At 36.9% G+C, this 15,256-nt stretch overlaps 1 protein-coding gene and 1 long non-coding RNA gene across 3 annotated transcripts; one reads left to right on the top strand and one right to left on the bottom strand.

Moving 5' to 3' along the window:
- Positions 1 to 48: 48 nt before the first annotated feature.
- On the bottom strand, positions 49 to 12,331 carry LOC114646148 (protein rapunzel-like). Its single transcript, XM_028794160.2, has 2 exons — positions 12,126 to 12,331; positions 49 to 2,367 (listed from the first exon to the last, which is right to left on the bottom strand). Exon 2 carries the CDS (start codon positions 2,318 to 2,320, stop codon positions 1,649 to 1,651), a length of 672 nt encoding a protein of 223 aa, XP_028649993.1. The 5' UTR covers positions 2,321 to 2,367; positions 12,126 to 12,331; the 3' UTR covers positions 49 to 1,648.
- LOC127526687 (uncharacterized) lies at positions 5,258 to 14,996 on the top strand. Of its 2 annotated transcripts, none has more exons than XR_007934118.1 (3): positions 5,258 to 5,606; positions 10,515 to 10,806; positions 14,113 to 14,996. It is a non-coding gene; the product is annotated as an uncharacterized LOC127526687 (long non-coding RNA). The 2 variants fall into 2 exon arrangements; XR_007934117.1 differs by having other exon boundaries at positions 5,260 to 5,606; positions 10,518 to 10,806.
- The last annotated feature ends 260 nt before the right edge of the window (positions 14,997 to 15,256 follow it).

The raw sequence follows: 15,256 nt of genomic DNA, 5'->3' as shown, positions 1-15,256 counted from the left end.
ATTAAAAAACTGACAACTGCTTAACAAACCATTTAACAAAAGACAATCTAATTTAAATAAACATTTTATTTATATTTTTAAATCATTTAAAACAGTATAATTTACACCCACATGTTTACATGTATATTATTATAATAGTTGTCATGGTTAAAATGCTATGTCTAATGATGCATTAAGATATATGGAAAAGATATTTAACCCAAAAAACATATTTTTGAATTCATTATTAAGCATGTACAACAGTGTTTGAATTACTCTGAAGGCACAACAAATAAAAAGTAGAATTAAATAATCATCCTTTCTCCCTGTATATATTTTATAGCATATGTTGTATGTAGGAATGTTTGTTATTTCTTTTTACTAACATTTTAGCCATATTACCTGCAGTGAGCTATTTAAAATATCATAACATGCATGACTGGTCTTCTTTATCTGCAATATGTTGATTTCTGTTTCCTAATATGTAATATTAATTCAAAATTGCAACACAGTTTGCAACAAATGCACACATATATGCACAAAATTTTAACAGTGGCTATAAAATGTTTTCAACTTTCCTTGGATATTATCACATTCTGTTATATGGAATCTTAATGTATTTAACTGGCATCGTCAGAATAAAAATAAAATTCTATGCACCTATTTAAAGGAATTCTCTGACATATCTAAACAGGCTCTGTGGTGCTGAGAAGTCAGATGATAATATAAATGTAGTCACCAGTGTTATTTGAATTTAGGTAAAGCACATTATATATCTGGAAAGTTAAGAATTTAGTCAGCGCAACTCATAACCAAACTTACACCATGATGAAAAAAAAGCAGCATTTAAAATAATTCCAGGATGAGTATGAGAAGTCCACCATAAAGAAACAGGGAAAATATGAATCTGGATAGACCGGGCCATCCTCTAAAACTGAACAATCTCTGGCAATTAAAACATCTGTGTTTTCACACCTAAACAGGTTTCTAAAAAGAGTTGAATACTTAGAGAATCAAATGTATTCTGTTTTACTGTAAGTTCATACATTGTTTTGTTTAAAATTTAAAATATTTTTGCGCTGATGAATGGCAAAAAATACAAATACATAAAGATTCCATGGTCTAGCGCAATGCAATGCAGATACTTTTTATGATCACATTATGTCAGCTTACATTTGACTCTTGTATACTTGATAATAATGAAAATTTAAGTCAATTTTTGCACTAACACAGAAAATCTAAACATGTAATTCAGAAAATGTAAGATGCCAAAATCATAATTTCTTACACAATCTGCTATCACGCTGCAGCAGTAATTATAACTGTAGCTGAAACTATATAATCATTTTGGTATGAGTACAATAAAGTGCACATTATTGTCACAGACGCCATTAGAAGATGCAGAAAAGTCCATCTATTAAAGTCAATACAAATTTAAATGTAAAGCTGCAAGAGCTTAGGAGTCTCACTGTGTTGCACTCTATACAGGTTGAATACTACAATACATTCAAATTACTGTAATAAACAGAGAAGGTTGGCTTTACAGGAGCAAGTAATGCACGGTATATTGTTAGACCTCACATACTAAGAAGTGCCTATGCAAGTGGTACATTCTGCATTTTCTTTTAACAATGACTAATCTATCATTGTCATCTTTTTCATTCTTATTCTACTGGCACTGGTGCACAGCCTCTTTCATTCTTTTCTCAACTTCTTCCATTCTTTTAGTCCACTTTTCTTTTAGCCCTTCCTCATCATCGCCAATGCTGGCTGCATAAGCCATAGTGCTGATCAGACCAACACAGAATAGGCGGGTAAGGCTGGTACATAAACCCTCCATGATGTCTTTGTTGTTTCTGGAATACTGCAAATATACATCGAGAATTGGTTCACTAAATAGTTTGCGTTTTCCAATTACCCCTTCATACAGAGTGTTCATATTTTGGTAACCTTTTTCAGCCATGAATTTTTTCTCAAACTGCTCTTTCTTTTCATCTCTCCTTTTTGGGTCAGCCTCAATTAAGGCAAGGAGGGCTCTGTATTGAGCTATAATTGCTTTCTCAATTTTGAAGTATTGGCTGTCTGTGGCTCCTTTCTTTATATCCATAGTAATATTCTTGGTCTCTGCAGAGATTCTTTCTAGACCAGCATGAATTTTGTTAAAGTCACTTCTTAACTGGTTGATTTCCTCATTATCGGTACTACGCAAAATAATGCCGATGACAGATCCTGCTAAGCCAAATACAGGATTGATAACTGCAGCAGCTGAAGAAATGGTGGCCACGCACTGGAGAGCAGTTATAACAAGTTTCTTTATGTCCTCTTTAGAAATGTCAGACATGGCTTGAGTCTTTCTTGGATGGCTGTCCTGACCAAATTTACAGCTCTCTGAAAAATACAAATGTTAATGAGACAGAATTAAATATGAATATCTTGTGATGATAAAAAGATCATTCTTAGAAACTCATTTCCAACTGTTTAAAAATAGATTTTACATCAGCAATCAAGTGGTAGTTTATATGTAGTATACTGTATGAATGACCATTTGGTTACACAAGATTGTGGTCAAGTTTTAGTTGCCATAAGTAACCTGTTCACTGAAATTCTTACTGTTCATTTTACCAGTAAAAAAATCTAAATAAATAAAGTAAGTATTAAATAAACAAAAAGGAAGAAACATAAGGGTGATACGGGTGGCACAGTGGTACGGTGGTAGCGCTGTTGCCTTGCAGTAAGGAGACCCGGGTTTGCTTCCCGGGTCCTCCCTGCATGGAGTTTGCATGTTCTCCCTGTGTCTGCGTGGGTTTCCTCTGGTTGCTCCGGTTTCCTCCCATAGTCCAAAGACATGCAGGTTTGGTGCATTGGCAATCCTAAATTGTCCCTAGTGTGTGCTGGGTGTGTGTGCCCTGCGGTGGGCTGGCACCCTGCCCGGGGTTTGTTTCCTGCCTTGTGCCCTTCTGCCCGTGACCCTGTAGTTAGGATATAGCGGGTTGGATAATGGATGGATGGATAAGGGTGACACAAAGGCACATTTGTCAAGGACCTGTCTTTAAATTTGAGTTTGGGTTTTTACCAGCTGCTTGTTTTTTCAGTTTTTGGTGGCCTCAAACTGACCCAACATGAGTTGGTGTGTGTGTGTTTATGTGTGTTTGCAAAGTGGCCTGTGATGGACTGGTATCCAGGGTTGATTCCTACTTTTTGTCAGATACTACCAAGATAGGTTTGGACTCTCCATGATCGTGCAATGGAAAAAAAAGGTTAACAATTGTGGATGCTTTGAAGCTTGTTGTTTTCCTTACTAGAAAGGTACTAGATGTGTGCACTTGGAGACACACCCAGAAGAGTCATGCAAAAGACGAGCAGCCGGTAGTGCCACCAGTCATGGCGGGGAGTTGACAGACCACACCTTCTAGTTACCTCATCCTCCTAGGGATTTAGAAGAGATCACTAGTTATGAAAACTGCCATATTAGGCAGGGGATATTTATGACAGTTGCTAAACAGCATAAATATATGACCAGCATGTCTAAAATGAAAGGTAATCTCCAGTGTGCCATCTTATGGACAGGAAAGTGCCCTCTACATTGTAGAGAAAAGCAATCCATCATGCAACACTGTACACAAATGTGCAATGCGTAGACACAGCCTTACTGTTCTTCCTATAAGAAGCTAGACTGAACTACAAGACGTGGTCATGTTCAGACTTCTAGCATCCATAATCCTGATTTTATCTATTTTCTGTTAACATCTACTGTACATGATTTCGCTATTCATCAAAAGAAATGGCTTCTTCCTAAGAAGTATTGGGACACATTAACAATGCCAGAAAGGTAAGATGTATTACTTCATAAAGAAAGTCAAGTCAAGTCAAGTTGGGGAGCATGCACTAGTACAGTGCGTTGCTGCGCCCACTACACAATGAAACAACTCGGGATCCCGGTTGGCAACCCCACAGGCAGACACATGGTCCAGTCCCACCCTCTGGAAATGACCTTCTATCTGCCACAGCCAGGTGTTACATGGACGACCCCTTGGCCTGGTCCAGCCACTTGGGTCCCCAACAATGATAATCTTATGATCCGGATCACCCTTGGGGAAATGCGTCACATGGCCGTAGTGCCGTAACTGATGCTCCCTTACAATGCAGGTAATGTGCCTCATTCGGGACAAAAGAAAGTACAGGAAAGTAGGTTGAAGTAGTATGGACATGTGATGAGAAGAAACAATGAATATGTGGGCACAAGAGTGATGGGAATGGAAGTACAGGGGAAGAGAAAGTGAGGGAGGCCAAAGAGGAGGTGGATGAATAAAATAAAAGAAGATCTGAAGGACAAGGGTTTGACTGAGGAAGAGGTGCAGGACTAAGCTGTATGAAGAGGGTTGATCAAGCACATTGAACCCACATAGAAGTGGCAAGTGAGCCCAAATTTTGTCTTGGTTATCTGTCTGTGTGGTGTCCGCATGTTCTCTCAGTGTCTGCATGGGTTTTTATCTGAATACTCAAGCTTTCCTGCAATAAATTATAAAGCTGTTCAGACTCTAAACTGGTCCGAGTGAGTATGGGTGTGTTAGCGAACCCAGTGATATACAGGGCTGGTTCCTGGAATAAATGTCATCTCCCATGACCTTGAACTGGATTAAGCACTCTTGAAAATGTTCTAGTATGTTATCTCTCTGTTATAAACAAAAATCTTGGAAGGCTTGGAAGGAGACGATACGTGATCTTCTTGGAAGAAAGGAAGACAATTTGACGTCCCACGAGACAAGGCAGTGAGACAAAAGGACAGCTGCTGTACAGGCTTTTAAATGATCGATGCGCAGCGCGAGAAACAGAACGTGCAGCTCAGCAGCAGCAGCAGAAAGACAGCAGCTGATCAGACCGCATTCCTTAGCGTGTGATCAGCCCCCAACCCCCCACACAACGCGAGCGTTGAAACATTAAGTGGTTGGAGCACAGTGCACCCTGGGTGGGGGTGGGGTTTGGTGTGTGGGATGGGGTGGGGAGAGCAAAGTGAGCAGGGGGATTAGTAGTACAAATTTCATGGTCATTTTTTTAAAAGCACTGACAGGACTATCCTGTCTTTCACCTGTTTGGGTGATATCATTAGCATAATGTTGGTTGTTTTGATTTTTACTTAAAATATTAAACTCAATTGTATTAAAATCTTTTATACTCTGAATATTAATTAAAAAGCATCATCATCAGGTTTCTAGTATATTTAGATTCAAAGATATGTGTAAATTACGAAATATAATATGACTGAACTAATGCAAAACAAGAAAAATATTAGTTAAATATTGCAAATAATTATATGACTTAGCATCATTTATTACAAGGCATCTTTAGCTTTCCATTTTTTCTGATTGTTTCTGTTCCAGTTCAAGGACTGACCTATTCCTCCCATATCCGCTCTGAGCTCTGCTTTCTAATGTAAAAGCCACACCCACCTTGCTGGATTTGAAAAGTGGATACGCCTGAATTTGTTAAATCCACATCTCTGAGCTACTTGTATTTCTACCTTGGCTATTTGTTTGGCAGCAGGCAGTTGACATATTGAACTACAGCTTCAAATGTTTTCCGGCTTTTTTTGGCTCTAGTTTTTTATACAGGCATTTACTTTACCAAGGGTGAGTTTTCCTGCCAGTACATTTTACATTAGCATGCCAGGGTGATTGTTTTTTCAGAGATAAATATATACAACAGTGCAGCTAAATCAATAGTGAAATTGAAACCATCATTTGAAAATTCTTATGATGTAATGCATGGCACAATTCTGGATTTAGCACTAATCAATCAGTAAAAATACACTGTGGGTACAAGAAGATAATTCTGGTTTTTGTGTTTTTAAATATTGTTTCAATTTCATAATACCCATTTTGTCTATCTCATTTAAACGTTAGTTTTATATACAATAATAGAGAAACAAATCTTGATTTGAAAAAATGAGCAAGTATGGTTTATAATAATATTTAATTGAATTGTAATATTCTACATCTTCTAACTTTGTGTTTATTAGTTGTTTTACATGACAGGATCACACTATTGCACCAGTTGTTGATATTACTACTTCAGGAGCCGCATAAAAGTATACTGGTTAGAGTCACATCCTCACTGATCCTGCCTTCTGGGTTTGAATCAAATGTCTTGTTGTTATTGTGTGAGTTTTTTACTAAAGTTGTCTTGCCACATCCCCAAAGACATGAACGAGAAGTTATTTTGCAGTTCTAGATTGCCCTTTTTGAAGGTGAATGTGGGAATTTGTGTGAATGGGCCTTGCAATGTTTGGTTTTTGTCTGACCATGGTCCATAGTGACATTTAATTCATTTAGGCTCAACATTGTTATATTATGTTGCTTAAATTTCCTCTCACCTCCCAAAAATAGGCAGATTGGGTTATTAGCAGTTCTAAAACTGGTTGTGTTCAAATTAATGTGTTCTGTAATGGACTGGTGTCTTTTCTAGGGTTTGTTCCTGTCTTTCTTCCAGTTACACTGTGCTTTAAAAATGGGTCTGTTAAATAATGGAATTTATATAAGGAGTAATTATGCTTTGTTTTAAGCTTCAAGGCTTAGCTCTATCTGAATTGTGTCACCTAAGGAATATTCCATGGATACTTCATATACAGTACAGTACATTATGACTGAAGCCATTTTTAAACAACCATTTATAGCACAAACATGTTTCAAAATACTTCATGAATTTTTAGACTGGCTTAATTAGGAAGCAGTAGTGAAATTAGATTACATACAGGCTCTGTTACAGCATTCAATCATATATTATTACAATTTTATAGATATATATATATATATATATATATATAAATATATACAAGGGGGGCTCCGCCCCCTGCTTGCTTCGCTCGCCTATGTTGGGTATCCTGAAATACATTAGTCGAGCTCGTTCGTCTTGGAGCCGTGCCCGCTTTGCTTGCGGCATTTCAGACGCGCATTGTAGGCGCCTGCGTTCATTGATTTTATCTAGCCGGGCTCATGTTTGTATATCCGTCAGTCGAGCTCGTTTGTTTTGAACCCGTGCCTGCTTTGCTTCCGCAGTTTCAGACGCGCGTTGTAGGCGCATGCGTTCATTGATCTTATCTAGGTGGGCTCGTGTTTGTATCATTGAGCTGTATTGTGTTTGAATTCGGTGTAAAGCGTTCAGCGGTTTGTACAATCCCAAGCAGCACATTATTCCTAACTTCACTCCTCAGTAGTGCCACTCACAATATGGCGGTGACTCCAGCGCCTTCCGTAGTAGTGCCACTCACAATATGGCGGTCACGCCTGCGCCTTCCGTACTATCATTGTGGACCTGTGGGACCGCCGTAGCCTCTTCCATTTGAATCTGGGCTGCAGCGCAGAATCCTCTTTTTTGTATGGCTGTGTCGTTAGTCATTAGCTATGGGCGCGTTGTTGCTTCATTTCTCATTCACGTCAGTTGAGCTCTTTCGTTTTTGGGCCGTGACTCCTTCGTTCGCGGTGGATACGACTTCGCGTGCGGTTTATGAGACGCGCGCTGTATGCGCCTGCGCAGTATGTCTCGTGGTCCCATTGCCGTGTACCTGCGTCCATGCCAACCGGTTTACCATTCTCGGTTAGTAATATGGATATATATATATATATACTAGGGGGCTTTGCCCCCTGCTCGCTTCGCTCCAACAACCCCCCTTCCCCCTGGGCCTGCGCTACGTGCCAGCCACTTCATGTCTCTGCGTTGTGAAGAGGGGGGGCTGAACGCACCCCAAGGAGACACGATCGCTCCTCCGACACCCCCTCTTAAACGGCGATACAGTGGGAAACACATACAGTTTTATTTTACCTTCTATTTGCTCAATCAGCTGCTGGCACCGTGCTGCGTGATCTGCATTTTGCATGGCGCACTTCTATCATATCACCTATATCCATATATTCGATCTCTTTTCACTTTTACCTTTTCATCAATATCGCATTGAATTTTGATTCCATGTTTGGAATTACATCGTGACAATGCAACGTATAACTGCTCGTAAGTGAATATCATTTCTTTCTCTCTACAAGAAATGTGTCTGACATAACCATGCAGGACTTTTCCAAATCTCTTTGCATAAACTCTTGTCGTCTCGCGGGACTTGAAAGTGTCTCTGAGACAATCACGTCTCGTCTCCTTCCAAGATTATTTCTTATAATAGATATATATATATATATATATATACATATATATATTATTTTATGGAAAATTATACATTTATCTTCTACTGTTATTTATGTTTCTGTAACACATGAATATCCACTCCACCCTCTTCTGCGTCAGAACATTGAAAACTCTCATTGTCTCTTTGAAGGCAAAGTGAAGAGCATAGAAAGTTCCATCAACAGTAATGGTATTTGAAAAGGAAATTACATTGTTATAGGAAACATGAGTAGAAACAAGATTTTACTTGATTTTTGTGGAATCACTGTAAACTTACACATTATTCATTTGGCTGTGATAGTGACACATATCCACTTGCCATGAAAAACAAGTTATTGGATATTTTATGGGTTGATATGCTTCATAATATGTTGATTCAATATCTATTATAGAATAAAACATATTAGGAGTTTGTATAATTTTTAAAAATGTGTATGCATGAACATTCTAAAACCTAGGAAATCCAATTCAGGGTCACAGGGAGACACTTTATGACTGAAAATGGTGTCCCCCAATAAAGTCGCAGGTCTTGTTGAAAAACCAGTATAGATTTGGAAATTGGACCAAAATGACAATTGATTAGTCCAGAAATGACCTCCATCCAGAGGTCATTCTTTATATATTTATTCTCTGAAACGGTGTTTTGCATGACAGGGTCAAAAAGTCTGGATTGGCAGGAACTGATTGAAGACAACACAGACACCCTCATTTCGGGACAGTTGTGAAGTGGATGCTTGCGTATAGCAAGTATAACCTAACAAAACATACTCAGGGTCACAGGGGCAAGAGCCTTACCCATCAGCACTGGGCACAAGGTGGAAAGCAGCAGTGGGTAGATCATGCATTTATCACAGAGCTCACTAACACACATAACTTTACTTGAATTCAGAAAAGGCCAATTTGGAATCACCAATTGACCTAATCTGCACATATCTGGGGATGTGGGAGAACCACAATACCTGGAAAAAACCCATTAAGATACAAGAAGAATAAACAAACAAAGATGGCTAACAAATGAAATCTGAGAAGCTGAGATGCTTTAGCTGCTGCTACAGCAACAAAATTGTTAACCATTGTAATGCCTTAACACCTTGCACCAAGAAACATATATAAATTCCACAAAACAATAATCTACAAGCTGTGACGCAGCAACATAAATACATCGCCATGTCTGTGGGGGTAATTAGTATCAGGTAAAACTGCCATGACTGGCAATATAAGCAGCTATTTTTTCATCATTGTGTCAGAATCATATTCTGTGACACAGTCGGTTACTTGAAATGGTTGTAATGCTCTATAAACCATGTTTAAAATTACAGAGTGTATCACACATTCTCTATCACAGACATATCCAGAGGTAAGGTGAGCCAAGGATATGTCAATAAGACTGCAACAGTTATGACAAGAGAAAAAGCAGCTGTTGAGTAGTGAAAAATGAGTCCAGGCAGATCTCCCGCAAAAGGTCATATGATGGGTGGCAGGAATTTGCTTTCCTACATCAAAACAACTGCTGTTCTGGCAATATGCCCTTTGTAAATGCAACATAATCTTTAATGGATAAGTCTAGTGGTTATCAATGTCAAAGGAGATATGGGCCTCCCATTACTAGTATAAATACTATTGATTATGGCATACAGTGAATGGTAGATGCCACAGTTCCTTTCTAAATATTGGCCCATGTTCTGAACCAATAGCCATTGATCTTTGGATGATGCTACAACATTTTTATATTGTAGGTGCTACAAAGTGTATACATAGGTGTTGTGATGGGCTGTTGTGCAATGTATGTGTATGATCCAATTTATGTATACCTGTAGCACTAACATGTACCAGCCTTGGCTAGGCTATCTACATGGCAAGCAGCATTCTTAATGTGCTGCAACAGAAGATTAAGCATCTCCAGGACACCATGACACAGAGCTGACTTTTTACAGTGAAGCTAATGCAAGGCAAAACACTCTTATGGTAGATGTTATTGTAATTGTTTGCAATGGTCATCCAAATCTAATCACTCTGATCTTCCTACTGATTAATCTTCTTTTTTCAGATTCAAATTTTTTGTGATAATGTAATCAGAGGCGTAGCTAGGGTTTTCAGCGCCCAGGGACAACTGAAGATTTCGCGCCACCCTCCTGTTTGCCAAAATGCAACGGGGAAGGGAAAGAAAATTTTAAAATGGCACCCGCTGGATGCTGCGCCTGGGGACAGATGTCCCCCCTTCCCCCCCCCCCAGCTACGCCACTGAATGTAATCTATACATCCTATGTGTGTACACTATTTATATTATGTTTACAGTATGGTTAGTTTATATACAGTACATGTGTGTATAATTGTAAATTGTATTAATAGTTAATTATCTATTTCCTAAGCAGTTGGATTGAATCTCACGAAGCTGCAAGTAACTGACTTACTGAGCATCCCTGAGAGAATCTCTTAACCTGTCCGCATGCCAAATGTATGAATACATTTCACAGGTAAAAAGCAGCACCATGTTACACTGGACATTCACTTCAAATAATCAGGTAAAAATCAAGGACAACAGGGAGTGCCTTTTTAATATTAATGTCTATTTTTACAGGCTATAGTGCGGAATACAATGAAAGAAAATGCAACATGAAATTAGTTCTTCAATTGGAAGATAAGAAAAGCATCATTGCAAAGGTAAAGGTTGTCAGGAGACTGTCAGCCAAGAAAGAAAATTTAATTTATCAGTTTCTTGCTATTGCTTAATCTCTATAGAATATTGGAGCCTGATTGTAAAAACTGCATAATGAAGGTTCAAATAAAGAAAAAGCACTGAATTGGTGTAACTTAATGGACAATGAAGCAAAAATGAGGTTTTTGGAGAAGAGACTCCACATTTCTACTTTCTACGTCCTGAATCTAAATACTGCGCACATTATAGTGTTTCTCCATCTGTTTAATACAATAGAACATAAAAACACTATGAAATGTATCCAAAATTTAACATCATTCCACAAATAACTGTGCTCTATATGCTGTTTCTTTACATTTTAACTTTATACATTACATTTTTATATATTAGTTCAATGACCTGAGACAGTAACTGCAGTGACATGAACATCAGATTCAAATTCTGTACACTTTTTCTTAAAGATCCTCTTTCCCCCTGCTGTTAAGTGTCAATGGCTTACATGTACTGAGGAAATGTACAGAGCATTCTTACATAACAGCATCTTGGAAATGAACAGTGTTAATTGCTGTTACAGAGTGACCACTAGGGGAGCTAAAATGATCATTTCAACTTTAAAGGGACAAATAAACTCTAAATTTAAAATAAGCATAAAAAAGACAAATATTAGCCAAAAAAACTTTTTTGAAGTGTTATCCAAGGCAAAGTTAATACATTTACATATATATGTCACCTAGTAAGAGTAAAATCTGAAGAATGTTCTTTAAATAACTAGTATATTTAAATCAATTACAAGAAAATAATTCATGTTAAATGTCTCAAAGTTATAAAGACATAATTTAGATTTTATGAATAGTGGCAATAATATTTACTCTTTATTTTATTTATATGTAGGTTTTTTGCTTATTTTCTGTCTTGTATATGAAATAAGTCTGAAGCTCTTTGCCTTTGACACCCATCAAAGGCTGTGTGAATAGCAGCCTTTACACATTCCTTACAGATTAAAGATTGAATCTGATTGGAAATGACTGCAATGATAAAGAAATAAGCCTTCAAAAAATTTAAAGGGAGCTTGCCATTCCCCCAGCATGTTTCTTCCCATCATGGCTGACAACAAAGAGCTTTGCCACAACCTCTGCTACAAATGTCCAACAATATATAAATGATCTTTTTCAAGAAATAGCACCTTAGTTACAAAAAGAAAACAACAGTAAAGACTTTATATGTAAATACTAGAACATATTAGAACAACATTTTCCAAGATGGATGGTAAAATAATAGACTTTGATCCAATGCATAGGGTAATTAGCATAAATCTCAGACTTACCCTAGTTCATATATATTCCAGCAAATACAGTGTGAAAAACTTCTTTACAGTCTAAACAGCCACTGTGTCCTCTTCTTTTTTTAAATCTCAGATGAAGTTCCTTTTGATAGATGTTGCAAGATGTTCCCACAGTTTTATAAGGCCACCCCAATCCCTTTAACTCTCCTCTGTCTGTCTCTCCTCTCCTTCTCTGTCTGTCTAATGTCTGCAAGTTTAAATATTATTTAAAAAAGGTGTTGCCAGAGGTGGGACATTTCCATGAATCTTCCTCTGATTGGTTCATTTAAATTTCTGTGGGTGTGACCATTTTTAGGGGGGGGAAATCAGAGATGGAATAGCCTTTGTGTAGGTTTGTAAACTGCTGCTGCAGACCTAACAGTTACACTGCACTGAGATTGCTGATCTTTAAAGCTGAGTTTCCCTTAAAATTTGATTTTGAATAGAATAAGCAATATTTTACCTACTTTTTTCTATAATCGGAGAATTCTGTGCTATTTAAGATCAAATTCTGCAACTTAGAAACAATAATTCTGCAAAGAAAAGTTCAAATTCTGCAAACATTCTGCAAGCATTCTGCAACATGCTACTTTACGCTTTTTTATATGTTTTATGCTTAATTTGCTATTTATATATATATAAAATAATAATTCCATAACATAATATTAATTAAACTGTCATATTAATATTTGAAAGTCTTTAGAAAACATTGTGTTCTTTTCTAAGGCAGACACTGGTCAAATAGCAACACAATCTCAGTCAGGCAAAGAGTTCAATATTATTTAAAACAAAAAGGTTTATAAGCTTAAAAGTTTTTACAATATGTGTATAAAAATGTGCCTTTGAACCAGCTAAAGTGATCTGGTTGATTTCACTTCTTCTATTTTATTTTGGGAAGTAGAATACACAACACAGAAAACTTACTAATTTAGATGTACAGTTCCTCTTTTAAAGAACTGACCCTACCTACATCTGTCCTTGAACATTTATGACTTGCGCCTGCGCTTTCACAATATGAAGTGCTGATCATTTCTTTAGCTTTTAGATCTTTTGAAATGAGGATGGCAATGCTGCCATCACTTTCAACAGTTTTACACTGCATACAGTAGAAGTCAAATGCCACACTTTCAAATTGGACAAAGTTTGAAAGTGGCTAAGACGTTGAACTTTAAATCCCCATTCAATTACCACCTCTGAAGCTCTGTGTGACCCTGAGGAAGTCACTTAGCTTTTCTGTACTTCAATAGAAAAAAACAGTGAATAATCAAATCCTGATTTTCTAAGTTACCCTGGATGAAAGTGTCACAGACTTATTCAGTACTAGTAATAAAACATGGTATTCATTTCATCAACTGTTACAAAAATTCCATATCTAATAGGTGAGTGACTGTTGACTTATGATATGGTGCAAACTATAAAAGGATAGCCGGCAATTCCATATGGAGCTTCATTTGGTCAGATAATACTGCTTTCTGTGTAATCAAAGATTCACACTATTAAGAAGTAAAGTGCTCCTTCAATTTAAAAGAAGCACATTTCCATTTATTTCCAAGAGTGTGGATCCTGCCTTTGACTTTTAGACTTAATTTACGAAAATAGATGTAGCCAGGAAGATATATTGTTTAAATGATAATCACATTTTGCTTTCATACGAGTCCATACTTTTGTGCTACTATTTAAAAAATGATATCCTTTGTACCAGCAATATCAAGCATTAGGAATACACATAACATGAAAATTAAACATAATTGTTAATATATTTTGTCCAGCAGCATAATAAAGACATGAAGTTACTTTATGTATAAAGTTATGTAGATGAGTGTACCATTAAAGTGATTTATAATGGTCTAATTGAGTAACTTTGCCACTTCAGTATTGCATGCTCTAATTTCATCATGCTTGAATGTTTTTACTGTTCTTTATTGAGAGGTACTGAAATTTTTAAACTCACCATTTTCTGTTTCTTCACCGCCCTTCTTGTTCTCTTCAGCAAATCCTCTGTGCCTTCCTGATGATAACCAGCTTTTTGCTCAAGGCTCAATATCCTCGAGATGCTGCAGAACACTTAGTAATGACATAGTCAGGGCATCATGCTGTTTCCCCCTCCCTGCTTTTATTTAATGGGAGTGTACGATTATGTTTATAGGTCTATCGTGTATTGTCCTGCAACATACATACAAATGCTGACAATGTATATTTGTGCATTAAAATGTTTCTATCATACCTGTAAGAAATGAACTACTGTGTGTGGAGGCAATTATCAAGCTTTTTTTTATATTTATGCTGTAAATTATAAATTTAAAAACATTTTAAATTTATTGTAATTAAATTTAGCAAAAATAAAAATATTTTTGTTAAGATGTTTGTTCTTTGTTGCATACAACTAATCTGAAAGACCGTTTATTATGACCAGGACAATCAACTAACAGTTAAATAAGCATTAAAGCACTGTGTGGTCATCTTAAATAAAAGATAGCTTTTAAAATAATCTCAACCCGATTGCTTTCAGATAGCCACAATGTCTTCTAGAAGACCTTCTATTGATTTTGTGGGCACATTAGCTTTGATATAAGCATCTTAATCTTCAATCTTAATGGAAGTCCTTTTGGTTTTGCTTTCAGGGATCATCACTCTATAAAACCTTCAATTATCAATATGGGGCGGAAAATGGTTGAAAAGGCATATTACTCTAACGTTTTGCTTTATGTATTGTAGCTGGTCTTCAACTTGATTTATTCTCCAGTAGAAAAGAATTCCATTTGGGTGTGCAAGGGTGTATTTGTTTAAAAGTAATTTTATAAGGATTACCATTGCTATGATACTGCATTTTTTAAATAATTAATATTTAAAAAATAAATTTACTCTAGGACTGTGTTCATGGTGTCATTGTTTAGGCTTTTGTGCCTGAATGATCCTTAGAATAATTGTTCTCAGCAGATTTGTTCTTCTGTTAGGTTTACCCAAGTGAATTTAGTCTAAGTTGAGGGGTAGAACAAAGAACAATCCAGGACTGATCCTTACAATTATTCTTGTTATAGCAAGGGAAATCTCGCCTGGACTAGAGCTACCAGGACCCACTCCTGATGCCAAATCTGGGATTAGTGTTAACTGATGAGCACCCAATAGGTTGGATT

This window comes from Erpetoichthys calabaricus, chromosome 2 (genome assembly GCF_900747795.2).
Source record: "Erpetoichthys calabaricus chromosome 2, fErpCal1.3, whole genome shotgun sequence".
NCBI classification, from domain to species: domain Eukaryota; kingdom Metazoa; phylum Chordata; class Cladistia; order Polypteriformes; family Polypteridae; genus Erpetoichthys; species Erpetoichthys calabaricus.
This window is presented reverse-complemented; position numbering and strand designations above follow the sequence as displayed.

What these genes read in the sequence shown, in the direction of transcription:
- LOC114646148 (XM_028794160.2), bottom strand. Translation starts at nt 2,320, where the DNA reads ATGTCTGACATTTCTAAAGAGGACATAAAGAAACTTGTTATAACTGCT.